The sequence below is a fragment of the Zalophus californianus genome, chromosome 13 (genome assembly GCF_009762305.2).
Source record: "Zalophus californianus isolate mZalCal1 chromosome 13, mZalCal1.pri.v2, whole genome shotgun sequence".
Lineage (NCBI taxonomy): Eukaryota > Metazoa > Chordata > Mammalia > Carnivora > Otariidae > Zalophus > Zalophus californianus.
The window spans coordinates 3,813,691-3,841,524 of record NC_045607.1 but is presented as its reverse complement, the minus strand read 5'-3'; the positions used below and the strand labels follow the sequence as shown (position 1 = coordinate 3,841,524).

Sequence of the window (27,834 nt, the reverse complement as noted above, 5' to 3'; positions counted from 1 at the left end):
ACCGCCGTCGCTAGGGCCGCCGCGCAGCGTCATCAGCGCGCGCCCGCCGGCCCTCCAGGCTGGAGCTGGGCTTGGTCCCCGGCTCCTCGGCCCGCGGGACCAGCCGCCGGGGCCGGGGAGGGGCACGTGCTTCCCCGCGCGGGTCTCGCTCCGCAGTCTGCACGTCTCAGCGGGACCCCTCAGGCCGCTCCAGCAGTGGCCTTCTAGGACCAGAGGTGCCTCGGGAGGGCCCCCGGTGCTGGGACGCCAACCGGGGGGACGGGAGGCGGGTCCTGAGCTGGTTCCGCCATCGCACCCCGACCCGGGCGTTGGGAGCTCTGAGGGCCGGCTCAGTTCTGCTCTCTGGGCCTCAGTTTCCCCATCTTTAAAATGAATAGAAGTTGGGGAACGGTTTGAAAAAGTAGGGGAGTCCCTGGGGCGGGAGGGAAGGCCTAGGCTCACGGGGTGGGGCGGGGCTGCCACGTGACCCGATTGCTATGGCACCCACGGGAACAATCGGGCCCGCGGCCCCGCCCCTTCTCATCGACCTCCCCACCCCACCCACCCGCCTCCCCAGCCCTGGGAAGGGCCTCCCCGCCCTTCCGGGGCCCCACACAGCCTCGGAGGCACTCCACAGAGCGCTCTGTAAGTGAAGGCCGCTCTAGGACCAGCAAGGTTAAAGCGGGCCGGGGGCGCGGGCGGGGGCGGGGGCGGGGGCGGGGGCGGGCCCACCCCTACCCAGACCCTGGGGTTTGGGGGGAAAGGAATGACTGGTGCGGGACCCGGGTCGGGTGGGACATGGTGGGGGGAAGGAGCGCTTCGAGTTGCGCCAGTGCCCAGTGGGACAGGGCAGCCTGGTATCAGACACAGCGCTGAACTAGGAGCTCTAGCTTTTTGTCTGTTGCCATTTTTAGGAGGAGCTAGCTACTCCTGGTTTTGAGCCCTCAGTGTTCTTAACAAAACTATGGGGTCTGTACACTATGGACAGGACGTCTGGCATTGTCAGGACAGATTGCCCCGAGTTCAGCTCCTGGCTCCACCTGGCCTTGTGAGCCTGCTCTTTGCCTCACTTTCCTCCCCTGTGAAGTGGGGATTAGGGAAGGATTCCAGGAGCTCATATACCTGAAGTATTGGTAACTGGCATGTAGTAAGTGCACAATGCATAGGGGCTACTATTAGTTATATTATCTCGTTTAATCTTTGCACCAGCCCTGAGAAATAAGTACCTTCATTCCCATTTTACAGATGAGAAATTGGAGGATCAGAATGGTGAAAGGTGGTTGTGGCTGAATGACTTCTGGCAAAAGTCTTTTCCCTTTTCTGGGCCTCTTTCCTCATCAGGGGTTGATCGTGAAGCATTAAAATCAGAAGTCCCCTTGAAGATCTTCTAATCCAAACCCCCTGATTTTACAGATGGATAAACTGAGGCCCAGAAAGGGGAAAATTCTTGGCTAGGTTCACTTGTTAAGCAAAGGCAGAGCCAGGGCTGACGTCTGACTCCTAGCCAAAGCCGTCACCACCAGCCACTTGTCCAGAGACATGCCCTCCAATGTAAAAGGCTGCAGTTCTGCCTCTTCCCCTCAGAGCCGCTTCCTCAAAGCGTGCACACCTTGGTTGGCTTGTCAAAGACAACTGCAAAGACAGCTGGGGAAGAAAAGGAAGCTGCCTCCCCCTGAACAAAGAACACAACAACCAAACCCGCAATTTGCACTGGAGAGGTTCAGTTTGCTTCCTGGACATTTCTGAAATGACTTGCCTTTCTCCTCATTTATTTTAAGCCTTAGGCGATTTTTATACCATGATTTAATCTTCTTTAGCAGCCTGGAAAAATACAAATCAATTAAAGCCTAAAACCTATTGGGTAATCATTTTTTCCTTCCTCCTCCCCAGATCGAGAAGTGCCTGCACCCTGTGCCTTTCATCCACACTAATTTGGCTGCAGTGACTCTCGTTCAAGGGACACTTTGGATAGCTTATTACAGCTCTTCTTACAACATTCCTGGCTCGCATGTCACAAGTCTCTAGGATCAAGAGCCAAGTCAGTTTTCCTCTCAGGGCCTCTTGGGGCCACTAGCCGAGGTAGGGCTATAACCTTAGAGAACTTGACAGCCCCAGGAAGCCCCAGGAGGGTGGCAGGGAGTCAGACACATAGGGCGGCCCCTTAGGGGATGGGGAACAGAGAACAGTCTCATGGGAGTGGAAATGAGGCCCAGGGGTCCAGCCAGTGCATGACCCATAGGAGGGTTTGAGCAGCTTTTCGGGCCTTTGGTATCCCCTCCACCCCACCCACCCACTCCCAGCTCTGGTCAATCTGATGTCTGGCATGTCTGTCTCTATGGACCATCACAGAGGGAGAGGGAGCTATCCAAGAGCCCAGACTTTATAAAGTCAGGCAGAGCTGAGTGGGAGATCCTGGTTGGCTCACTTCTCCTAGCTGGGTAACCTCAGCTTTGTCATCTGTCATGGGATAATCGTGGTACCTTCATAGGTGAGGACTTAAGGCATGGCCGGGGTTTTCCTAGGGCCCCACAGAGAGTAACTGCTGTTAGGAGGGTTGGGGTGGGTGTTCAGGATCTCCTTGAAGGCTGGAGCATGGCTCTAGTTTGCCCTGCCCCGCACCCACCCACCCCCTGCAGAGGACCCTCTTGCAGACTGTGAAGCTCTTCATCCCGACACTCCCAACCCACTGCCCAGCTTCCTCTTCTCTTTAGCAGTGCCCTTATCTAAAACGTGGTTCATTCACTCATCCTTATTGTCTGCCTCCCACTCTGAAAGATAAGTCCCTCCAGGGAAGGGGATCTTGTCTATTTTGTTCAATGCCGTGTATAGCCCAGCACTCAGAATGGTGTCTGGCGTAGGGGAGGCATTGCCGAATGAATGAATGAATGAATGAATGAACGCATGACGTGCTTCTTATTTTGGCCTTCAGTGGTTCTCCTAGCTTTGTCTGATGCTTAGGTCCCTCGGCCTTACTCTGTCCACTGCCTTCTGTGCTTGCTCACAATATTCCACATAACCCCCTCTCAGCCTCTAGCCAGGGTCCCCACCCCTCTGCCCCACCCTCCCCACCTCTCCTCTCCGGGAGGTCAAGTCCTCAGCAGCCTCTGCTGCTTTCCGGGTGCACACTGTGCCTGTCGTGGCCCACTCCCGTGATTGTGTGCACACCGTGTAATCACAGCTGCTTTCACTGCCCCGACAATCGGGCGCTGCCGCATTCCAGGGCCTGGGCGCCACACCTGCCACCTGCCGCGGTCCTCACCCCACGGCTGGGAGGCTGGCCCTGTCCTCTCCCAATAGCACGTTAGGACGCGGAGGCTCACCCTGCGGCGGCACCGGGATTTAAAGCCGGGACTATAGGACTCCCGGGCTTGGGTTCTTAACCACCCAGCACAGCCCCGAGCGTTAATGGGGGAAGGCCAGACTGAAAGCACATGCCCCTGTTCCTCCCCCGAAGCCCCGCTGTGTGCTGGGCTCCGACTTTTCTAGGCCTTCAGCCCCCGCGTCACTTGTAAGCCCCAGGCCCAAACTAGGTGAGGCAAGTAAAGTGGTTGCCTTGGCGCAGAATGTGAAGGGCGCCAAAAACCTCTGCCATCAGGACGAATAACATTTAAAAACATCAAAACTAATGCAAAAAAAAAAAAAAAACCATTGAGAGTAAACTATTAAAAATTTAAAGATGGGATCAGTATTACTTGTTCCTTTTGCCTCGGACTCCTGTACAGCGAGGCCCCGCACTGGATCCCATTCTGTGTTTACTTAAAATTTAGGCACTTTGTGGACTTTTTGCTGTTGACTTTTATTTCTTCAAATAGTGTGTTAAATATTTTTACCTGGCCCGATTGCTGGGCTTTGTGGTGCCCCCTTCAGTTTCACACCGAGTGCCTCACCTGCCTGGTAAGCCTGCACCATTGGAGGCACAACCCAAAACCCTGCCCCCCTTTACCGCGTCCGCCATTGCTGCCTGGCAGGGGGTAGGGGGACCTTGGCAGGGGTTCCAGGTGTCTGACAAACAGTGGGCCCCCACTGCATCCCCACAACCCAGGCTCCCCTTTGTGCTCGCCCACAGTGGGCAGGGGACTGAGTGGGGAGGACACGGGCGCCCAGCCCAGCCCTGGCCCAGGCCCACCCCCATAGAGCTACAGCTGCTGTGAGCAAACAGGCCCTGTGGCTCCTGGGGGGCGGGCGGCGGCGCTGGGCACTGCTGCTGCATGTCCTCCTCAACCCACTGAGGTTCACAGGGCGCCATTATCAGGGCGCATCCTGTCGCGGCTCAGCTCCCAGCCCTCCCCAAGTTCTCTGCTGTGCTGCCCCCGTCGTGTCCTGGAGGCCACCTTCTCATCTGTTTTTGCATTTCCTTTCATCCCTCTTCTTGCCACGGAGATGCCCTCCCTGCTCCAGCCCTGCCATGGGCTCGGGATGCTGAGGGAGACACAGCAGAAATGGCCTTCCGTCTCCCTTGGGCTTGCTCTCCTCCACCTGGGGCCTGCCAGGAAGCCTGGAATGTCTTCTGCCCCACCCCAGCCCTTGCAGCAACTCGCTTGGACCCTAGCTTGGCTCAGCCGCCTCTGACCCCCGCTCACACAGGGCACATGAAGTGCTGGTGGTGTCTCGTGGTGGAGGCGTGGCGGCTGGGACAGCTTTGAGGACTCTGGTTAGATGTCAGGAAGCCTGGGACCTAGGGTGTCCACGACAAGCTTGTTGTGACACGCTGGACTTCAGCTGCCCACCCCCCCCCCCCCGCCCCGGGAGTTAAGGGGAGTTGACCGACTGAGGTCTCCCAGTTCTGGAGTTCCGTAAATCTGGGACCTGGGTATCTTGCACAGGCTCAGCAAAACTGTGATGTCACAGAGAGCAGAACCCACAGCCTTCTCTGCTCACAGAAGATTCTAGATGCCTTGTGGACTACCTGAACCACACACCAGGGACAGTCTGTGAGGCACCAAAAGAGAGCACTCCCCATGGCGTTAATGTTTCCCATCAGGCCAGCCCCTGCCCTGAGAATGTGCCAGCCTGAGATCAGGGCTCCTGACCCAAGCACAGGGCAGGGAAACTGCATCTTCTCGCACTCGACAATCCAGTACAGGCTCTTCCCCTGCTTGGCCCACTGGAAACAATCCTTAGACTTTCCCACCAATTGCAAAGAGGCAGATGTTTTAAAATGATTTGGTCCAAACTGATAATCACAGATTTTATTTTCTATGACATGCCGTGCTCCCCTCTGTTGCTGACGGCGCAGGAAGGCATGGAGGCTGTGTGTGTGTGTGTGTGTGTGTGTCCGTCCGTCCGTCCAAGGTCTGGAGAAACTGAGGACCAGAGCAATCCGTATCCACACTTGAGGCAAGGAAGTCACAGTTGATGGCAAAGAACATGTCCTTGGAGGGTAAAGGGACCTGGGTCAGGCTCTACTGTCTTGGATGGCCTGGGGCATCTGGAGTGAGTGTGGTTCTCACCCAAGCGGGGCCTGGGCATGCTGGTCTGGAGCTCCAGAGCTGGGCCTGCAGTCTGTGCCCAGCGCCTCAGCCCTGCACTCTCCCTCCCCATAGAGCCCCCTCCTGTGAATGACCGCTGAGGAAGACAATGAATGAGGCGAAGGAGTCTCTTCGAAACATTGAGCAGAAGTACAGGCTCTTCCAGCAGCAACAGCTCACCTTCATCACCGCTCTGGAGCACTGCAGGGAGAACGCCCACGACAAGACCCGGCCCATCGCCAGCATCGGACAGGTGGCACCCCGTGGGCTGGCGGGCGGGCGGCCGGGCTCCCAGGGGCCTGCGGGGCCCAGAGATTCCTGTGTGACACCTTGCTTGAAAGATAAAACTGAGGCCCAGAGGGGGCAAGCACCTTGTGCCAGAGTCAGGACTTGGAGCTTAACTAGTGGAACGAGCCAGGCATCCCCTCCCCAGGTATGTGAGTAAATAACAAAGTGCTTACAAACATGGGCTGGAGACTGCCAGCCAGGGTTCAGGTCCCGGCTCAGCCCCACACGCCCTCTGTGACCTCCAGCTGGGAGTCACCTGTCTGTGCTCCAGTGGTCTACTCTGTAGAGTGAGCACCTCCAGGGAGTGTGCAGATTTAGGGAGATCATGAGGGAGACTCTCAGCCAGCGTCTGATGCCTGTGGTCCCAGCTGTTAGGTCCAACTGGGATCTGAGAAACAGCGAGGTGCCAAGCACATTGCTCCACCCCCCCACCCTCCCCACCCCCGTCTGCACACATTTTCACTTAACCCGGTGTCCTCCTGAGTTAGCTCTATCCCAGTTTGCTCTGCCAAAGACCGAACACGCCTTCCAGGAAGCAGCACACATAGGTGGGACCCTTCCAACTGCACACATGCCTCGGGCCCACGAGTCAGCTTGTGGAAGGCCAGTGGCTCACGGCATGGGGGCATGGGGCGGGTGCGGCCTCCAGAGCTCAGAACTGCTTAGGAGAAGTGCATGGGCCCACAGGGAATAGCAACCCTGCCGGAATCCTTCAAAAAATCCTTTCTTCTAATATATGTAAAAGCCTCTCCTGGTTTTTTAACTTGAAAACTTTTTAAACCTACAGAAAATAGCCTCTTTCCCCTGAACTATCTGGAAGTCAATTAGCTACATCCTTTTTCTAGCCCGTTCCCCAAAGGCTCAGACTTCCAAGGCCACTGGACAGGTTTATCAGGAAGGAGCATCTGAGACCCGCACCCCCACCCCCTTACCCGCACAAGGGAGTGGCCTTCTGGTCTTAGGTTCAGCAAAGGCTCTTGGTAAACAACGGCCCCAGGGTTTGACTCTCTATGGGAAGCTTCAATTCTTGGCCTCACCCTGCCCTCCCTGAGCCTGGGTTATCCAGAGGTAACCAGCACACACACCCGGTAGCCCAGTGACTGCTGTGTTGTAGTTACACCGCGGGGCAGGCCCCTCCTCACCTTCCGCAGTGCCGTAGCAGATATGGAGGTGGCCGGAGCCCCCCCGGAGCTGCTAGACTTGGAACCACTCAGATCATTTGGGAGGACATCCCCTAGCTACAGAAAGGCAACCTGGTTTCGACTTAGAACTTTCTGGCTGCTAGAGGAGGGAGGTGATGTCCCCAGCCACCGGCCTGCCACGGGTGGGGCCTGCGTTGGGGAAATGGGCCAGTGAATCCTGCCTAAACCGGAGCCAGTTTCTCCTCAGCCCGAGGCCAGGCCTCCCGCCTTGCCTGACCTCAGATTCAGTGATGGGGTTGGGGCGGGGGGGGGGGGGGGGTGAAGTTGGATAGAGAGGAAGAGCCCCTGCCCGGGAAGGACCTCCATTCCCCCCAAGCAGAGGGGTTGAACGTGGCTCAGCCGTCTCACCATTCTGAACACCTTTAATGACTTGAGAAAGGCGTCCCGACTCCCGCATCTGGAACACGTTCACAGGAGAGCTTTCGTTTTGTTTTGGCATTTAAGATCTTCATCCTAGAGTTGGTGTCAGTGTGTGGTGTGAGGTACAGACTACCTTCTATGGGTGATGCCTCTGCTGGCTCCCTTTGTCCCTCCTTCCTCTACCTTGGAAACACAGGACAAGGTAACTTGAGAGAATTCTAGTGCCTTCTCTTTGCTCCTCAGTGGGGCCTGAGTGGGACTGTGTCCCGAAAGGTCAGGGAGCGGCGCTCTTTGCTTTGGGTGTTGGCTGAGGTGCGTGGCGCCCCGTGGGGTTTAGATGAGCATGTTGAGAGCTGTGAGGTCCAGCCTGCACGGCGCTTGGCCCAGCGCCTGGGACGCTCCGTGACCGTGACTGTAGGTAGTGGCGTCTGCATGCAGACGCTTCAGTGTGACTGGCGTCTGCCCCGTGACTCCGCCTCCTGAGCGCCCAGCGTGCGGCCCCCACAGGTGCAGAGCTACACGGAGCATTACTGCAACAACTCCACAGACCGGCGCGTTCTGCTCATGTTCCTGGACATCTGCGCAGAGCTGAACAAGCTGTGTCAGCACTTCGAAGCCCTCCACTCCGGCACCCCGGCCACCAACAACCTGCTTGAGAAATGCAAATCCATGGTTAGCCAAAGCAACGACCTGAGCAGCCTCAGAGCAAAGTAAGTCCCTTCTGGGCCTGTTCCGGAGGCCCCAGCGGCCCGAGCATGGAGGGCAGCGGGGCGGGGAGGGAGAGGGGGCGACCCGCAGGAAGAGGCAGGCGTCTGCGGACAGGGCAGGTGCGTCCCCGCGGGTGGATCCTGTGGCGACTGTCCAGACCCCCTTACCTGGTGGGAAATCCCAGGCCCACTGACTTACTGGAAGGGCCAACCCCACAAACTGTTTTAGTGCAAACGATGGCTGCTGAGGCCGCAGGTAGGGTGGAGCTGGTACCGGACAAAGGGAAGGGGGCGTCGCAGGGCACGTGTTCCCAGAAGCCCACGGAGAAGCCCCAGTACCGCCAGTGCGGCTCCCTCATTCTGTGCCCTGGGAGCCCTCAGCACAGAGTGCCCTGTTCCGGAGCACGCCGTTTAGTTTTCGGGGTGAAGAGGCAGAGGGACTAACCAGCAGGTTTTGGAGCAGTTACGGCAGGTTTCCACGGCCCCTGATCCGGGGTTCTACAACCAAAGGCAAGTGGTTCAAGAGTCCTGCCCCTCACACCTGGATTAGCCAGGGCTCCTGGGCCGCAAGCCCACCGAACCACGGTCCGGTAGAGAGTGCGGCTCGGCCCGTGCGGCCCTAAGCCTCCCCAGGGGATTCTGAGGGGCGGCCAGGATTAGAGCCTGCCCCAGGCCTGGATGGAGCCCTCTTGCTGCCCTGCAGGTACCCTCACGACGTGGTGAACCACCTCAGCTGTGACGAGGCCAGGAACCACTACGGAGGTGTCGTCAGCCTCATCCCCATCACCCTGGACTTAATGAAAGAATGGATCGCCCACTCAGAGAAGCTGCCCCGCAAAGCCCTGCAGCATGTGAGTGAGCCCCAGGCACGCCAGGAAGCCACCGGGGTGGCTGCTCGCCCTTCCTGGACCACAGGCACCCAGCCTCGGTTAAGAAAGCACAAATGTAGGCGACTTACAAAAGACAGCCCCAAACGTAGGGGGAATGACACAGGATGTTTCAAACCTCCCTGGAGACCGCCTGGTGGGCAACTGTAACTCATAGCTGGCAACCTGCTGTGTCCTGTAGCGTGCTTGGTCACTTAACTTGGTCTCCACTGGCTGATCCATTCTTTGGCATCCACAGTCCCCACCACGGATGAACCCCAGAGGGGCCTGCCCAATATACTGTTGAGAACCTCTCTTCCTCTCTCACTTTCACTTCTAAGCTCTCCTCACCTCTGAGTGTCAGGCTCTGTGCCAATGAAGAGGACCCCCACTTCCGGTGTTGGTGGGAGCAGGTGTCCCGGGGAGGCTGCTGAGAACTGGGGTCACCAGCCTGCCCAGGTGCTCTGGGAGCTGCCAGCCTGCACCCTGCCAGGCCCGGCCACGCTGCAGGTCTGGCTTTCTGGGCCGAGCCGCTGAGCCGGAGGCCTGCCAGCTCCTTTCCCACCACAGCGGCAACCGTAGGCAAGGCTCGGCTCCTGCAAGGTCCAGCTGCTCAGCCTGCCAGGATGCTGAGGGCCGGCACGGTGGACTTCCTCAGTGTGATTAGGTCTCTGAACCAAAACCCAAAGGGGAGCGAACCTGCCTTTGCTCTCCTTTACTTGGGAGAGGGGAGACCATGAGAGAAACCGGAAGAATTCTGATTTTATGGCTCCTGTGCAAGGACAGTTTCCTGATTTTCACAACACAGTCAAGGCCCCGACATTACAGAATGTGTCTCTGGCTCTTGAGCTTGCTGGAAGTTCTGACTGACTGTTGGCTTTTCCCTTCACAGGGGGCGACTTAGCTTCTGTGTTCTTGCTTCCTCGGGGGCGACCGTCAAGAATAAAAAGTGTTCTCCCCTCTCTGCCTGGCTTGGTTTCCTGGGAGTTACCCCTTCTTTATTTACCCTGAGACCTCAGAGGACACTGGCCAGTAGCCTCACAAGCAAAACCTTGAGCAAAGAGCAACCACTATAGACATTTGCCCTCGGGGGGTTCATGCCAAAGACCCACAGACCAGCTCGTAACTGGCCTTCCGTAGTTAGAAGCTGTTCAGACAGGAATCTGAATAGACATCTGAATTTTCCAGACGAAATCAAAAACTGCCACCTCTGAGTCTTTCTCTCAAAGAGCTGCTTCCACCATTAACATGGGCAAAGCACACCGATTTGCAGGGGCAGCTGGAAATGTCTGTTCCAAGGAAGAGATGGTGAGGCAAGGCTGGATCGAACAATTGTTTGAGGTAGTTTCCTGCCTTCCTCCAAAACCCTGACAACGTAACGGAAGGAAGGTGGTGGGTGCCGGCTGCCCTTCTCCCTGGCACGCTCACAGAACATGGCCGGTAAGCTCTCGATGACCTCGGTGTCACCTGGGTGCCACCAAAAGGACTGTATTAAAGCCAATGGCCAGCCAACCCGTAGGGAGGCAAGCATACTCCCAGCACGAGGTGGGACAGCAGTGCGGTCCCTGCAGGCCGTCCGGCTTGGAGAGTCTGGGTGGGGATGACTCATGTCACCTGCTCCATGCCACCATGCCACTCTCGGGGGGGGAAGGCAGGAATCCGAGGCAGAGAAAGGGAGGATCTCTGGCTGTGGGCCACAGAATGGGCTAGAACAAAAAGGGTCCTAGAGAGACGAAAGCCAGATTCTACTTGTCAGCACCTCCTCCAGCCACCTGAGGTGACCAACCAGGCCAGGCCGGAGGCTTCCGCATCCGTGGACGGGTCCCTACTTCACCTATGAGCCCCTCAGAGGCCAGCGTGAGTCACTTCATGTCAACACAGCAGAATAGTGCAAAACAATAGATTTTTATTTGTTCACAGTTAAACACAAGCAACTGCCTTGACATTTTAGAACATTCTAAGAAGGACAGCAAACCCTTTTGATTCCAATTCCCATTTACTAAGATTGTACCATTTTCTCTCGCAGTTCTTGTTTATGGCATCTGACGTGGATTGTTTGACATGCTTCTAAGATCAAGGCGGGAAGGTTTAAACCTTTTGACAAGAGGACTTTCTCAAATTTAACTAAAAGCAGTCGGTTAAAAAAAAATCTTTTTTTTCACTGATGGGATCCCTTTAAACTGCAAGTTAGCCACATGTGGTTGATCCATAATTGAGTTACAAAACTAGATTACGTCTTAACAAAATCTGTTCCTCCGTAATATACTTATTATGGTCCATAGAAGTCTTCTGAAAAGTGATCACTGATTCTTCCTAGTGCAAAATGCCCGGCTGCCTCTTTGATCAGCCAGAGTATCTGCTGCATCCAGCAGCGCCGTACCCTCCTGTCCAAACACTGTAGCGAGGTGGGGAAGGGAGGAGGGGGTGATGGGGGGTGGGTCTCAAACTCTCAGGGGTCTCCTCTAAAACATCTATTCCAACGGTTCAACTGGCCTACTCATCCCAGACGGACAATTCGGTGGTGAAGGGAAGGGAAGGGGGGCAGAGGGCTCCTCTGCAGTGGTGGGTGCAGGGGCTCACTACCCCGGGCAGGCTTCCCTGGTTGCCACAGCCCCTCTCCTCTCAGGTGAGCACGTACAGACCGGAGGACGGCATGGAAAAGACGGGAACCCACTCTCCCTGCACACGTCAGAGAGTCCTGATGGGGACACGAGCCACATGGTGACAAGGGTCACAGCAGCAGCCTTGGGGCCGGGCCCCGACCTACACTTACTTTCACCTATACAGAAAAGCATCATTGAGGGCAACCAATTCCTCTGCCACACCGGGGAGGGGTAGGGAAGGGAAGGGAGGGCTCGAGTTACAGAAGTCTGGGCAGAAACACATACAGATGTGGTGGGGCTGGAGATCAGTTTCCAGCGTACACCTCCAGAGTGGAAAGGAGCAGAGGTAGCTGCGCTGATGGGGGTCATTCCATGAGCCCCTCTCTTCCCCGCAGGAGACGTGGGTGGGATCGGGCTCGGCCTAGGACCCCTCTGAGAGAGGCTGGGTGGCCCTCTGCCTGGACCGTGGCTCCGGAGCAAGCCTCCGCACCGCCCACACTCTCCTTAACCTGCACAGCTTCCTCCCATCTCTTGGCGCTCCACGTGGCACTTCCTCTCACTCATTCTTCCATTCTTTCTGGCTTCAAGTGGCATGTTCTAGTATTTGGTACAAACTCCCACTGGCTAGTCACAGCACATGCTATATTCTCTACACAGAAACACCCAAGTTTTCATTCGGAACTGTGAGTCTGAACCCCTACAGCCCAGCTCACGGGGATGCCCTCATCGCGGCCGCTGTTATCAGCCACCCCCTTCTGCACAACCATAAGACTTTGGCCTTTTGTGACAAAACCTCTAGAAACTACACGGGCTGTGGCAAACGGGGACAGCCCAGGGTCTAGAGTTTCGCGTCCTGTCGTCCTGATTTTGCCCCGTGATGTGCCAGCCTCTTGGGCCACAGCTGCACAGTGGGCTCACCATCCGTGTCAGCGGCTCCCAGATTCCCTGCTCGGAAGAGCTGGCCCCTTTCCCCTCCACAAGGCAAACACAGCAGTTGACCTATCGCTTCTCTCTGCGCCCATGGAGCCTGGTTAAGAATCCCCAGCAGCTGAAACACTCTGCTGACCAAGCTAGGGAGGCCATGGCCGCCCACTGGCTGCCCACGGCTGGGCCTGGCACTCGGCTCATGGAAGCCTTTAAAAACCTCCTGACCCAAGAAACGACCTCTGTCTCCTGCCTTTGGATTTATTTTCTTACTCGTGACTAGGTACTTCTTCCAATGCTACACTAACAATTTCTGTAGACTTTATGGCAGAACCCTGTCAAAAGCTTTTTAAAAATCCCTCAAAAGTCCTGTCTGGAAGGCCCGTGTGCTTCCGTCCTGCAGTGGACTCGGGAACGTGCTTTCTCTATGGAGACCATGCTGCCACTCGGCCCGACCTGGCCCCACCACCCCCGTGATACTGTAGTGCTCCTTTTGAAAACAAATTTCATGCTGCCCAAGAAGCAGATTGCAACCCCAGGCCCTGTGCTGACCCTGGTTAGTGTTGGGTGGGGATCAGAGCAGGTCACGCACACTGGCCACACAGCTCTGAGGCAGGCAAGCCTGACCTGCCCAAGCTGCTGGACCTGATGCTGTAACTATTCTAATACATTTGCCAGCTCCCAGGCTCGAATTCTCTCTGTAGTGTCCCTCTACTATCTATCACCTTTCTGTCCTTAAAAAGACTCGCTGCTGCGCAATCGGTGACCTGTTGGCCCCTGGCAGGTTTATTGTTTTTAAAACCAAACTAAACCTTACTATTGACTTGAGTCCTTTGCAACATAAAAGCCTAAATGTTTAGGCTGGGTAACTTCAACAGGCATCCAGGCCTCAGTCCCCCAGCCTTGGCTGAATAAAAAGCCCGGCCCCCTAGAACGCAAAGGAAGCTGAGCGCAGCTCCCCTAGGCTGGCCATGGTTGTCGAGCTAAGCAGCCGGCTGGGCCGAGCGATGTGCCAAGGGCCCTGGGCCCAGAGACCTACTCACAGAGCCTCCAGCGCAGGCCACAGCCCACTTCACCACACTGCCTCCCCCTTCTGCCCTGTATTTTTACAATCTTCTCAGTTCTTAAAAATGTTTTCTCTTTCTTTACATTGGCCTCTGCCTTTGCCAGTTAATCAGGAAAAAGGCTTTGATTTAAACGCCTGGTGTCTTTGTTCTGTGGCACAGGTGTCTCGGGCTGGGGAAGGGTGAGCGTTTTGACCTGGTTTCAGTAGGAATCCAGTTAACATTTTCTTCCTTTCTGAATTTGCTCGTGTTTTCCTTTCCTAAAACTGAACTAGGAAACAGGACATACTCGATTTTAAGCTCTCCTTTGGACAAAGCTGAATTCACCACATGTGGTTATTGCTAGTCCACACGGGTCATCCAGCAGCCATTGCCCGGCCGGGCAGGGCCGGGCACAGTCAAGCACACTGAAGATCCCGTCTGGACGAGGCTTCGCGCCAGTGTAGTGGTGGTGACAGTGTCTCTCGTGACCTCGCCCCCTCTGGTCAGGAGTGCTAGAATGTTTACTGCAACACTTAAAAGACAAGACCTTCACCCTCACATGCTGGAAGCTTCTGTAAGCAGTAAGATTTCGTACCATTACAGTCCGTCTTTTTCCCCCCTCACGGCTGAAACCCCTCGTATACTTTTAACTAAAAGAATAAAAAAGAGAAAAACCAAGTTCATCGGCTCTTTCCTACCGGTCTCTCCTTGCCTCAGCTGGGACACTAAGCAACAGCGCTTAGGCTTCTAGCATCTACCTCTGGAGCCTGTATTGAGTTTCAGATGCTGTGCTGGGGTCACCTCCCCTGAGCGTGTGCAGGCAGCCCAGGGTGCACACCAGACCGCCTTTGTCAACGCTCGCCAGGACTCTGCTCTGAACTGCTCGGCCACCACTAATGTGTGGGAAGGGAGCAGCATCAAGCTCCCTGGAGGGCCGGCCCCGGAAAGTTAGGTTGGTGTGAGAAAGCTGTTACCTTTTTGGTGGTCTAGAATCAGCAACGGCGAGGTGGCTCTACCAGCCTGAGAAGCAATGGTCATTTAAATGCTGAAGAAACTCTTTGGGCCTTCAGAGCCTTTCTGCAGCAGCATCACCAAGAAGCTGACATAGATGAGAGGCTCATGGAAACACGAAGGGAGAGAGGCAGACAGACCGAGGCGGGGGGGGGGTGAACCCCGAGGCTCAGCTGGCACAGCCCTGCCCAAGGGGCAGTTCCTCGTCCACAAGCGCTTCTCAGGCAACTGCTCAAGCCACCAACCTCCCCTCCTGCAGAGAGTGGGTTTTACCACCCCTACGCCAGCCTGGTCAGAGCAGTCCCAGCTTTCTAGCAAACACCAAATAAATAAGAGGTAGCGGGGAAGGAGGGACAGAGCATTCCCAAAGGAAAAGGATGGTCTCCATGGTGCCAGCTCCAGACTCCTCTAACAACAGACGTTTGTTCACACAGAACTTTCTAGGAAGCTTATCAGAACTGCCAAAAGAACGTAAGGGAGAATAAACAATTGTTTCTCTAGATCTGCTGCTTTAGAGGCTGCACTTCAGAACCAAAAACCAGTGACAAAGTCTCATGTGAAAAGCTTCCACATGAAGTTGACCAGCTTCGCAAGCTACATCCCTGTGGAAAGGGACAAGACCAGACTTACCTGCAACACCACCAATTACCTGGGCTAACGGAGAGCCAACCCATTCTCCGAGTTTCAGGAAAGGAGAGAGTGGTGTGTTAGACTCAAAGATTAAATTTGGCCTCATATTGCACAGGTTCAAAGGGCGCAACCATTGTGGGGGAAGGAAGAAAATAAAGCTACTGAGGAATGCAAACTGGCCCTCGGATTAGTCCACACTGCTGGGTAAATGAAAGACAGGCTGGGGAGTGGGCTGAGGGGAAAGTTAAGAGGCATTTCAATGCCAGATCCAAAAACCGTTCTGCGTTCAGTCAACTGTCAAAAGGACCTCCATCCCATTTCCACCGCATGAGCTAGCCACCCAGACCCTGGAGACAGGAAAGCCTGGGAACGTGCATTCACACCTCCTGTTCTACGCCAGCAACCTGCAAGTTAACACTGAGTGACCGTCATCCTTCGCTGTGTTCATGATGAGTCTCGTTGTAGTCCATGATGTGCAGCTGTCCAACACTGTCCAGGTTCGGGGGGGAGGGGTGCGGGCCGTCGAGGTTCGGGGGGGTCTTGGCTTCCGCACCCGGGTCTTTGCCCAGTTCTGTCTTTAGCGTCTCAGAAAGGCTACTGATGGTCACGCTGTCCTCATCACACTGACTCTCACTCTTATTACGAAATAACTCTCGCGCCTTCATGCCCAGGAAGCTTTTTGAACTGGGAAGGGAGCCGACAGTCGTGGGGATGCTGGTGGCAGACTCTCCCACAGTAGTTTCCCACCGACTGCTGAAGAGGCCGGCCCTCTGGATGGGGGGTTTCTCCGGGGTTGAAAGCTCGCTGCTGCTGCCACCACGGCCAGCTCCACCCCCTCTACTCGCACCGCCGGCCCGCGCGCTGCCGCCAGGTCGGGGGTGCTTGGTGTCGCCGTTGTGGCCAGATGCGTCTTCACTGTGCCCTGTTAGGGAATCCGAGCAGCCGTCCTTGCAACAGGCAAGCCTGTAAGAAATCCAGGGAGGAGAAGAGGGGCGGCATTGGCAGTGCCTGCGTGTGTGGGAGGCGTGCAACGACGCTGGCTCACGCAGACACTGAACTCTGTGCTTTTGAGTGGGGAACCTGAGTGGGAGGTCTCGGCAAGGGAAACCGAGTCTCAACGAGGGATGGGAGATGGAGATCGCACATGTGAGCCCTTCCTGTGACCACGATCCCGTGATCTGGGGCCAAGGACAGGGACGCAGAGAGACCCCCGGGCGGCCCTGCCCAAGCCAGTGGAGACGGCTTCTCACAGCCCGAGACACGGGCCCTGTTCTGCGGCTGGCGGCTCAGGGACAAGGCTGCAGCTCCCGCCTCTTTGTTCCTACCTTTCTTCTGCCGCTTCGGCTGCTTCTGCTTTTTCTTCTTCAAGTTTCTTCAGGAGGCTGTCCTTCTCCAATCTGCCATATAAATCTAAGATCTCCAACTCAAACACTTGGGTGATCCTTTTCTGAGCCTCATACCTGCTCTCTGCAGCCTGCAGCTGTCCTCTGAAACACAGACCACCCAGAATATAGGAAGCCCCACTGACAAAAAAAACCCACCACTGCAGAAATCCGTGCCCACCAGAGTTACCTCGCCTGGACTTTGACATCTTCTAAATATTTCTTCTGCTCCAAAAGAAGGTGGTCTTTCTTGGCCAGGTGAGATTCCAGTTCCAAAATCCGTTTCTGGGAGGTATCGAGCCTCTGATTCTGCTGGAGAAGGTGGCTTCTGTTTTTTTCTAGTTCTTTCCGACACGCAGCTTTCATCATTTCTACCTCCTACAAGAGGGGCCGGAGTTAGTCCCTAAGAAAACAAGTGTGCTACCTCCATTGTGCGAAAGCAAGGCACTAAGCACTGAAAAGGCACTTTGGGGCACTGCTGCTGGAAATCTGAATTTGTACAACTTTCTGCAAAGTAAGCTGGCAAGAAGCATTCATCTAGCAACCCCTCCTTGAAATCTGCCCCCGAGGAAATCATGTGAAACACGACTAGACATTTTGGCACAAAAATAATCATTGTATCATGTTTAGAAGAGCAAAAAACTGGAAGCATTGTTAAGTCTAATGCCTGGAGAACAGTTAAGTGAGAATATAAAATACATTTTATATCTACAAGTTTTTAGTAAACTTACAGTTTATGTATCAGTAAAAAGATAAAAAAGCAAACTTCATATAAAACCACATGAACAGTAGGACCAACTATGTAAACACTGACATTCACAAACACCAAACGAAACTATACCAATATTCAGTTATTTCAACATAGTGGTGTCTTAGGTGATTTGTTTTCTTTTAGACTCTTCTCCCCTCACACCAAGGGAAAACTAGCAGGCGCAGCGCAGTGGGGCAGGCTTGCTCGGGCAACACTGCCCGTGTGGATCAGGCGCCCCGAAGCCCGCAGACCACGCCAGGCAGACGGCCTGCCTGCCCAAAGACTGAGCCAGCTGGATACCCAGAGCACGTGTGCACTCGTGCTCAGAAGAGACACGGAAATAACACTCTTCTAACAAGCGTGTGTTACATTTGTATTGTGCGTTTTCACTGTGGTAAGGTATACGTAACATAAAACAGCGTAGGTTTGTTGTTTTTTTTTAAAGATAACAAACCGGGCGCCTGGGTGGCTCAGTTCGTTAAGCAACTGCCTTCGGCTCAGGTCATGATCCTGGAGTCCTGGGATCGAGTCCCACATCGGGCTCCCCGCTCAGCAGGGAGTCTGCTTCTCCCTCTGACCCTCTTCCCTCTCGTGCTGTCTCTCATTCTCTCTCTCTCAAATAAATAAATAAAATCTTTAAAAAAAAAATAAAGATAACAAACCCTCCACTCCTGCACACTCTCTTTCAACTAAATAAAAAATCTTAAAAAAAAAAAAAAAGAATAGAAAACAAACCATAAAAAGCAAGGAGATGAGCTTCCATGGAGGTGTCCCTGCCTCGAAGATGACCAGGGAATGCTTTCCTCGTGTGGAACTCCACAGAGTTAGGCTCAGGACTGGGCACCGGATCATGTGGCCATTCTAGCTGTGCTCAAGGGCTCCAGACGTCAGCACAGGTGAGGTGAACGAACCGGGCCTTTGTCATCAATGACAGTAGCTCTTTATAGAGACTCAAACCAGCTACTGAACTAGGAACATCCATGTGCCTCCATGAACCCTCACAACTACTGCAGAAGGTGTTATACCCAACACCTACCCACCCCCCCTCGTGCTCAACCTGATTCTCAGATACCACCCTGCCTCCCCCATTTGACTGAACAAGAGGAAGCCTGACTCCAGGCCCAAGGGCAAATCCTGACAGTTTCAAGGCAATGACTGAGCTAGGGATGGGCATAAGACACAATCTTGGCCAACAGCAAGGGTGGGAAGTCTGGGGGAGGGTTCCTGGCAAAGTTTCCTCACTGAGAGACCCGCAGGAAGCGACCTCTCCTCTTCCAGGGGAAATCATGGTGTCTACCTGTGACTGCCATTCCTACGGCACACACCTTGCAACCATCGGCACAGCTAGCTGGGGGACAAGGTTGCCAGGAAAGGTCAGGTGGCGCAGAAGAGTGGAAAAAACTGGGTGTTTTGTTTTTGTTTTTTAAGTAATCTCTATGCCCCACATGGGTTCGAACTCACAACCCTGAGATCAAGAGTCACATGCTCCTTCCTGTCCGTACTCTTGATCTCAGGGTTGTGAGCTCAAGCCCCACGTGGGGAATAGAGATTACCTAAATAAATTTAAAAAAAAATTTTTAAAAAACTTTAAAATATTAAAAAAAAAATTTTTTTAAAGATTTATTTGAGAGAGAGAGAGAATGAGAGACAGAGAGCATGAGAGGGGGGAGAGCCAGAGGGAGAAGCAGACTCCCCGCTGAGCAGGAAACCCAATGCAGGACTCTCTGATCCTGGAACTCCAGGATCATGACCTGAGCCGAAGGCAGTCCCTTAACCGACTAAGCCACCTGGGCGCCCAATATTAAAAAATTTCTAAATAAAGAGGGGCATGCTCTATGGACTGAGCCAGTAAGGCGCCCCAGAACTGGGCTCTTGGATGCTGTCCCTAAACCGCTGACTTGGCCAACCTGGAACTCACCTACTTTGGGACTTCTTGTCAAGTGAGATAGCAAAACTTCTTATTGTTAAGCTGGGTTAGTGGATTTGTTGTTCCTGCTTACAACCATAGGCATCCTAACTGCTACAAGTCAGGGTCATCACGTCCATTCAGGGACCGTGAAACAGGGCCCAAAGAGGTCAGGTGGCTCCAAGAGGCCCCAGGAGTCTTAAGTGTTCCAGCTGAAGAGGCCGGCCCAGCTGCCTTCTCTCAGGAGATGTGAGGAATGCATTTCAGTCAGCATTTTCAGAGGTTCTCCTGTCTCTTTGGCCTATTTTCTCCTCATTCTTTTCCACACCCATTAAACCTCCAAAATGAGTGCTAGCTGGTTTCTAGAAAGTTCCACATTTAACATCCTTCTAAAGGGAGTCTGAATCTGAGAGCTAAGAGGAGCTGAGAAATAAGGAGTAACTCTATTATGAAAATTACACGTCTCTACTTCTAAGACTACTTTCTACATTTGACCAAAAAAGCTTTACAAAGCACAAGCCCAAGAAATCCTAAAAAGAAAGCCTGTGTGTGATGGAGAAGTTAGTGACAGGCAGCATCTGAGCATTTACTATTAAAATTCCATTCCAACTCATTCCCAACTCATTCACTAACATTACCCGAGGGTATTTATAAAGTGACATAAAACTTCTGCCTCAACACCACTGGTGAGACACTAATTAGTGTAAGATCATCCCCATGCTGGCCTTGTTGCCAGGACTGAACCACCATCTGCTGAAATTAAATGCAACATTAAACGGAAGAAAAAATATGTATACTAGTGTATACCCACAGTCCCGAGAGTTATGTTCAACAGAACTGGCTCCCTATCCTTTCTTTCTCTGTCTCTCTCTTGCAGCCGGCCCCGGTAAGAGAAGACAAACCCTTTATCAGCTACTCTGTACCAATTACCGTGAGGTGCTTTCCCTTACCCCTGACTTCATCTCAAAGCGAGCCAACTACGGGAAACAAGCTTGCGTGACGGCTGAAGAGTGTGCTCATCCACCAGGCCACATCTCGGGAAACATTCCATGTGGCGTGACAGGCACGCTGCCTGTGTCCTACGGGCTCCCTGCCCCGGGGTGTCGCTCCCCGAGCCCCCACATACCTTTGTGGTGTCTGAGTGTTTGCTCTGCAGTTGTTCCAGATACAACTCGTTGACCTCTCCAAGGACCAAGAGCTGCCGGTTCAAGAACTCCATCTGCTGCTGGACCGACTCACTGTTTGAGAGCTAACCAAAACACAGGGCGGGCAAAGTGAGGGTCCCCGTAGCCCACATCTGGCAGATGGGCATACACGGGGGCCTGCTAGCAACTCCGGGTTCCACTGCTAGGGGACAATAAACTCCCACGGTCTCAAATCCCCGAACACAACGGCTGGTGGGGAGGAAGGCGTCCAAAGGCAACGACAACGGACAGAAATGCACTTCAAAATGGTGCTGTGCAAAAGGGAAGCCGCGGAGATTTGCTACAACAAAGTGGCCACCCCCAGAACGCCTGCAGAGGACGGGCGTGTGTGACCATCACTGCAGGGACACAAGGTCCAGGGTTCAAGCCCAGGAAAATGCACTTGTTCGTAACTGAGCCGTACAGAGTGCGGTGAATCCCAAAAAGGGAGGGATCCTAGCTCAGGAGCTTTGTGTGAACAAACTTCCCATGTTTATGTAAATGAGGATTTAAGAAAGAGTGCCCTGGGTGCACCCACAGACCCGGGTGCAGGCTGGGTAGTTCTCCACTGCGGAACCTGTCCTGTGCATTGTGGATTGGGTAGCAGCACCCAGGCCCCCGCCCACTTTATGTCAGTAGCACCAAAACTGCCCCCACACATTGCCCCTTGTCCCCTGGGGGGTGGAGCGGGGAGGCCACCTCGCTCCGGGTTGGGAACCGCAGCTGGAGGCACACAGGTAACGCACTCGCCCGTCTGATGGAAGGACGTCAGCAAGAGGTGCAAGAAGAGGCCCAGCCTGGCCCGTTTCTTACCTTCTGGGACACCTGACTGAGCAGCAGCTCGGTGTGGCACACCTTGCTGTTGGCCTTCTTCAATTCCAGACGCAGCTCTGCGATCATGTTCCTGCAGTCCTCCAGCTTCGTCTGCACAAGGAGACATGCCGGGATGTTACACAGCAGCCCCCGCCAGGGCGCCAGACCGTCGGCCCACGGACAAGTGGGGAAGCCCAGCTTCTCAGTTGCTCTACTATTCTTGGGCCACTGGGATTTAGTTTCTTAGTTTTAAAAATTAAGTTAAGGCTGATTTCTGAGTTCCTGATTTGTTTAGCAAAAGAACAAGAAGATCTTACATCGGCTGTCCCCAAACTGTGCACCGAAGAGCCCCGGGGCTACACAGCCAACTCACAGGGGTGCCACGGGGAGATGTTAAGTTTTTGAGGGAAACGCAGTGACACCTGTCGGTCGTCATGTGAACTGCGAACTGGAGACGGTTTATATAGTGAGTGGCGGACGTGCGTGCGTGCGTGCGTGTGTGTGATGTCGTTCTACAAAGCAGGGTTCGGGTGTTTGCTGGGATACAAATCACCATGTGAATACCAGTGTCAGTGTCCAATGTGACTCCAAGGTCTGAGCTTCTCTGTGGTGCCCAACTGGGACACACACAGCACTGGTAAGTTATTGTGGTCGTTTAAAAACAAAACCTAAAAAAAACCTTAAATTTAGGTGTATTGTTTGCAAGCAGCTGCTGAGTTGTCGGACGTATACTAAGTGTTTAGATCTGCTTAATAAGCACAACCATCAGGTGTTTCTTTTGGCTGCAGACTGCCAGGGAAGTGACCGAACACCATGGAAGCTACACACAACCCGAGAGCTGGGGAACCTCTGCCCTACATGCGTCTGTGTGCCGCCGCGTCAGAGAGAAAAGCCCTTCATATCCCGCCGGGCTGAGCTAGGCGCTTTCATGCCCTCTCCCGGCTGCCCGGGCCTGGCACCCCCGCGCATACCTGCAGCTCCTGGCTCTGGTTGTAGAACTCCTCCCGGTCGTGCTGCAGCTGCCGGATCTGGCTGTGGAGCTGGGTCACCATCGTGTCTCGCTGCTCCTGCAGCTGGCTGCACCGGGCCTGCTCCTTCTGCACGCTAACCTTCCAGATCTGGATGTCCTTCTCTTGTAACTTCAACTGGTCTTTCTAGCGGAGACCAAAGACGTGATCATTTTAGCTGCCTTCCAATGCGGGCGGGGAGGTGCCAGTGTCACCCAGGCCGACAGCCACACGGCGTGAAGCTGTAACCGCAGGCGCCGCATCCGTCAGCTCATGACTGTCCAGCCTGACTGGCGGGCAAGGGTTACCAATTTCACAGCAGCACATGGGTCGTAAGCTGCTAGAAGAACTTTCCTCAGGCGCCAATTACTCCCAACACCTTCCCAAGTCCTAACCACCAGCGCTGGCATAAGACCTCTAATAAACGGTATCCATCCAGGTCACTAAAAATGAGGAACGTTTACTGGCTGCCTACCCAGACGCTGAGCAAGTGGTTATGTGACTTCTTTAGGCACCATGGTTAGAAAGTGGGTGCTGTTACTATTCATGTTTTACAGAATGGGTAACAGAGGCTGCAAGAGGCTAAGTTACTTTCCTGAGGTGAGAAGTGGCAGAGCCAAGGTTCAGCCTCCAGGTCTGACTGGCTTCTCCACCGTGCTACAAGATTTTTGCCATAAAATAGCTTCAGGAGAGCTGGTTTCGTATTTAGAGAAACAAAATAATGCCTCTGACTCTGTGATCACCATGGGCAATTACAAACACACACAAAAATCACTTGTCCCATGGTTTCCAAGGGCGGCAAGGCCATTCGGAGACCCGGCCAGTGCCATCAGCCGCAGAGACCAAGTGACCACCCCGAGCTGCAGTGGAGAGCAGAGCTAGGACTGAAAAACTGGGCCCCGGCTCAGTGGCCGCTCTTTACCAACAATCATGCTGACACCAAACAACAAACACCGAAATGCACCCTCCTGCAGCCTCCGCGACACTCACCATAGCAGCGTTGTGTTCCTCCAGCGCCGCCGCCCTGATCACCTTGCGGAGGAGCCGCCTGTTCCGGAGAGCATGCTGCTGCCTCTTAAAACGCTCATAGAGTAACTGGTTGTGCAGTAAAAGCAACTGGTTACGGAGGGTGCGGATCTCATCTGAGGGAGGAGAGCCTGATTTTAAAGCAGAGGGAGGGTGGCAGAGATGCCTTTTACAGATGGTTCCATCAAGACCCTCCCACGGTTAGCTAGCCTAAGAAACACAATTCTCTCAGAAACAAGCCACCACTCCTTCTGCAAACAGTCACCTGGGTCTCAGCAACGGTCATGCATCAGGAGAGGGGGAAGAGGACCGACTACCTAGCTCTCCTTTAAAGGAGCACAAAAGGCTAGAACGTAGGAGGGCTCCTGAGAGCTTCACGGACTTTTCCCACAGACCCAAACCATATGCCCAGTTAGTCAAGGCTCCTCTCTTCCCTCCTATGCTGTGTCCTCCCCCAGGCACAGCCCCAGCCACCGACCTCGTGGCGTCTTTTCTAAGAAAGCCCAGCACGAGGTCAGTGCTTTCTGCGTTTTCAGCCTCGGGCACCTGCTATATGCCACTTTTCAAAAGTAGAAAATCCTGGCTTTGCAACATTTGAGATATTAGGGGCCAAGCAGACTCTGGCTAGAGCAGCAGCAAATGGGGAACCTGTTCCTACAGGGCACGCCTCCTTCGAGGACAGAAAAGGTGACAAGCACGCAGGATCCACACGGGCCGGTCTGGAGCACAAGTAACAACTTTACCTCCAAAGTGGGTCCAGTCAACAGACTTGCTGGGTAAAGACAACCTAGGAAGAAAGGTTTGGGGGAACAAAGTTACCAAGCTTGCCTGGACAACCTTCTCTGGACTGTGCATTGCCGCAAGGCCAGATCACTTCCTTGCGGTCAAAAGCAGCAACTGTGTAAGAAAGTTTCAATCCCCAGGTCCACGGGGAATTAGAGGAGGCAATGCGCATCGGACGGAGGGCCGGCACCCCCACCGAGCATTACCAAGTCTTCAGGGTGCGGATGCCCTCCCTCAGAGCTCGCGCCGGGGCCAATCTTTGCTCGGCTCACCAAGGCGACGGAGTGATCAACAGACTGCCAGCTATTTTCAACCCTCTGCACCGAAATACATGGGGGGTAGCCAAGCTTAAGGAAAAAGGAGGTAATGTACCTGAGCCCGTTATACCAAATCTCAAAGAGAGAAATCTCTGTCAAATTCCACCTGAGGTTATTACGTTGAAGAAAAATTAAAACCAAGGCCTTATTTAGCAAGAGCCGAGGATTCAAGCTCAGGAACTGGTGATGCCCTTGTCCCCCTCCTAGAGAACCAGTGAAAAGGGCAGGAGTAGAAGGGTTGGAACAGCAGCTCAGACAGGCCTCTCAGAGGCAATCCTGTGTACAAGTGCGGGCATGGAGGGTGGGCAGGCCCCCCGGATTGCCCTGAAATGCTGCTGACTTTACTTTCCATCTGATGAGCCATGTTACCTAAACAGAAAAAACAAACCTGCAGGTGGAGAAGGACACACCGGGACAGAGACTCCTAGGTCCCCTGAGTACCAGAGCCTCACCCTCACGTTCTCGGGGCACGGGTGAGCACGCCCGAGTGCCCTGGCAGGACAGCGCCAGGGACTGGCGGCCCAGTGCAGACATGGCACAGCCCCACACGCGTGCAAAGGTAACGACTGGAAGGACAGAGGGAAGCCCCCCGCCCCCCTGAGTGCAGAACGAGTCCCCTGCACCTGCCAGACTTCACCCTGAGGGAATGTTGAGGGAAGAGACGTGGCGGCAGGGCCTTACTTGTTCAGCTCCTTGCTGTGCGCATCTGCGCCCTGCTGGATCAGTCTATCCAGGACTTCCGCGGGGGAGGTTGAGGGCGGATAGTCTTCTTCTGCATTTCCTTTTGCTTTCTTTAACAGTTCCTTGGTCTTCTTGCTGACAAAATGATGGGCGGTCTTTGGCAATGCCACCTCAAAAAGATGATCATAAGGGGGAGGCTGCCCACTTCCATACCCCACTCCCCTCTGAGGTGGAATTTTACAAGGGCTGGGAGTGAGGATGTTGGTCTCCAGCGAAGTCTGGTGCTCCCTGTTCCCAGCAGGGCTTTCGTCGGCGCCTCCACAGGGTGGGTCTATGGGAGTAAAGGCTTGCTTTGGTGTGTCAGGCCCAAGCTTGTCCAGGGAGGAGTTTAAAGGCTCGGGGTTCACATTGGCACCCTGAGCACCAGAGGTGGCCGAATGGTTCTTGCGAGGACAGCCCGGAAGACTGTCCCGGTAGAAGGGAGAGTCAAAGCCTCCTCGAGGAACCAGGGGCTCGGTGTCGGCCGTCGTGATCTCGGAGAGTTCTTTAGATATCGCCGCTGAGAGGAGGGAGGGAGACAAGAGACACCACTGTAAACAGGCCATCTGGGTAAGGCCGGGCCGTGCGGGGCTGTGTGCTGCCAAGGGCCACCCCTTTCCCTGCACAGGACCCAGAATAAAACTCCCACCTCCCTCCCCCAAGAGGAGAAAAACCAAGCGAGCCTGGGAGTGTTGACGCTAAATCCCGGCTTCAGGACACAGTGAGAGCTTTTCCATCTCGCAGCAATCTTGTACAAGCCCGGAATCCCACACACTACCTTCTTCTCTAGCTTTCTCAACGCTATCTTCTTCAGAGGCCAGGTCCCCTAAAAACCCTGGAAGGTCACTTAGAGTGACAGAACCTTTGCTGCCAGGTAGCTCTTCTAAAGAGAAACAAAGACAATTCAAGTCAAAGAACTACACAGGTAACCCCCACAACTGTGAAACCACTTGCCCCGCGGTGATGACATCCATAACGGTTCTTCCTGCCGAGTGAAGGGAGGAGGCTAGAAACGGCTCTCCCCTGGAGCAACCCCAGAAAGCGAGGCTACCACAAGGAGTCTAAGCAAAGGGACCAAAAACCATAATCCCACAAAAAATAAAATCCTCCATTCTTAACATCTCAGAGATCAGATAAACACCACAGTCTGACCAGCTCAAAACACAGGTAACAGGTACTTCACTGCAATCGCTTAAAAGCTTTTTTTGATGTTATTATTAGGTTGGTTTTTAGAATTAATTACTCCTCATTATATCTGGGCTTCATCGTTTTGTGGTGGTCCTGAATTTTCTTATTTGCACACATAACCCAAGTGGAGACAAGCAAGGTCTAGGGTTACCCAGAGACTTTACCTAATCCTCTGTCGTTTGGAAGATGGTGCTGTCTGTGTAGACAGGGCCTTGCTGAATCTGTTTTCTCTTCCTGAAAAGATAGTACCATTTACGTCACAAGGCAGAATATTGTGTACGCATTCTCTTGTGTAAGAGACATATCCTAAAAATCTAAAACTTTAACATTATAAAGGAGTTTAAAGTTCAGCTCAGTGGTTCTCAAACTGTTTGGTCTCAGGGTGCCTTCTTAGTCTTAAAAACCGAGAGTCCCCTGAGCTTTTATTTATGTGGTTCTAACTACTGATAGTTACATTAGAAATCAAAACAAACGTTTTAAAAATATTTACCAATTCACTTAAAAATAACAAACCCATTATCCATAAATATAAGTGATATATATTCTTATGAAAAATAACTACAGTTCCCAAGACAATAAAAACAAATTTAGTGAGAAGAGTGGAATTGTTCTACATTTGTGCCAGCTCTTCCGTGTCTGGCCTAATGGAAGAACGCTGGATGCTCAGCTCTGCCTCTGCACTCAGTCGGTTGCAATATGTTATTTTGGCTAAAGTATATGAAGGAACTTCTGAGCCCCAGTGTCAAGTAGTTTAAAAAAGACTTAATCTTTGACGACTTGACAAGGAGTCATTTCTTAGAGGTTATAGTGTGGAATCTGAAACCAGGACATTTCACCTTTCATGCTGCGTTCAAGACCGCTGGTGTACTCTGTGCTCTGAATGCACCTTTCACCTACGGCGGCTCTGGAACATCGCACACTGGACATTTAGAAGATCCTGGCCAGCCACGTTGGGCAGGGCTTCCCAGTGTGGAAATACTCACCACATGACATCAAAAACTCGATTATTCACCAAGCTCCCCAGGACTTTTCAACCTCTTCATAAAAGTCTCGGGGACACTATCAAGCTCACAGTGACGGAGATTGGGTTTTTCATATTCTAATTTCACCTGAAACCTGAATTTTACCATCAGCAGCAAACACCGTCCGTTGTTTGTTTTGAAGTGACAGCTGGTCATGTAAGCAGTAGCCTGCCCCATACCCGGGTCTAAATAAGCATCGTTTGTCAGTCAGTTGTTCCTTCACGAAAAATGCAGCTGGTCTAGCAATCAACTCAAGTCACGGCACAAAGGTTTGTGATGGATCCCCTACTTTAGCTCAAAGAATATTAAGCATGTATGTTCTCAAGGGTCGCAACAGAATAAAATGAATCATTTTTACTGTTTTCCACGGAACACTCTTAAGGTACCGGTGTTTTGGGCTTTTTATCTTTCATCCTTTTAAACTGAAGACACACGTCAAGGAAGAAGGCGATGTGCCCTGGGCAATTTGGCGCCGGCCCTGATTTGCGCTGGGGGCCAGCCCTTCTCCGCCACACTGCTCTGCACCATAAGAGCAAACGCCAACGTGGTCAGGAGGGCAAAGAGGTTAGTATTACTATGAAAGCGGTCAAGCTCCTGGGTCCCCAGAAAGGCTTCTGGAGCCCCAGGGGTAAGCAGATAACACTGTGAGAG

General features: G+C 53.5%; 2 protein-coding genes across 14 annotated transcripts in view; one reads left to right on the top strand and one right to left on the bottom strand.

Moving 5' to 3' along the window:
• The first annotated feature begins 61 nt into the window (after positions 1–61).
• SPACA9 (sperm acrosome associated 9) lies at positions 62–11,366 on the top strand. 7 transcript variants are annotated; one of them, XM_027614742.2, is made up of 6 exons: positions 63–215; positions 1,870–2,058; positions 5,523–5,700; positions 7,805–8,007; positions 8,708–8,855; positions 10,897–11,366. In XM_027614742.2, the coding sequence occupies exons 3-6, from the start codon at positions 5,557–5,559 to the stop codon at positions 10,939–10,941; spliced, it is 540 nt and encodes a 179-aa protein (XP_027470543.1). In that variant the 5' UTR covers positions 63–215; positions 1,870–2,058; positions 5,523–5,556; the 3' UTR covers positions 10,942–11,366. The 7 variants fall into 7 exon arrangements, with proteins under 7 accessions (XP_027470537.1, XP_027470541.1, XP_027470543.1 ...); XM_027614743.2 differs by lacking the exon at positions 10,897–11,366 and adding an exon at positions 9,763–9,834 and having other exon boundaries at positions 65–215; XM_027614736.2 differs by lacking the exon at positions 10,897–11,366 and having other exon boundaries at positions 62–215; positions 8,708–9,834.
• A 4,112-nt stretch (positions 11,367–15,478) lies between these two features.
• The window catches only part of TSC1 (TSC complex subunit 1), a 45,194-nt gene continuing 32,838 nt past the window's right edge, over positions 15,479–27,834 (bottom strand). For 6 of the 7 annotated variants that reach the window (XM_027614732.2, XM_027614725.2, XM_027614728.2 and 3 more), the window contains 11 exons: positions 26,326–26,395; positions 25,752–25,856; positions 24,935–25,493; positions 23,897–23,940; positions 23,118–23,284; positions 22,092–22,274; positions 21,121–21,231; positions 20,250–20,372; positions 16,657–16,844; positions 16,410–16,571; positions 15,479–16,047 (listed from right to left, as the gene is read on the bottom strand). In XM_027614732.2, the coding sequence (XP_027470533.1) occupies positions 15,513–16,047; positions 16,410–16,571; positions 16,657–16,844; positions 20,250–20,372; positions 21,121–21,231; positions 22,092–22,274; positions 23,118–23,284; positions 23,897–23,940; positions 24,935–25,493; positions 25,752–25,856; positions 26,326–26,395 (2,247 nt within the window). In that variant the 3' untranslated portion in view covers positions 15,479–15,512. The remainder of the gene's footprint in view (positions 16,048–16,409; positions 16,572–16,656; positions 16,845–20,249; positions 20,373–21,120; positions 21,232–22,091; positions 22,275–23,117; positions 23,285–23,896; positions 23,941–24,934; positions 25,494–25,751; positions 25,857–26,325; positions 26,396–27,834) is intronic. The other variant, XM_027614731.2, reaches the window with a different exon arrangement.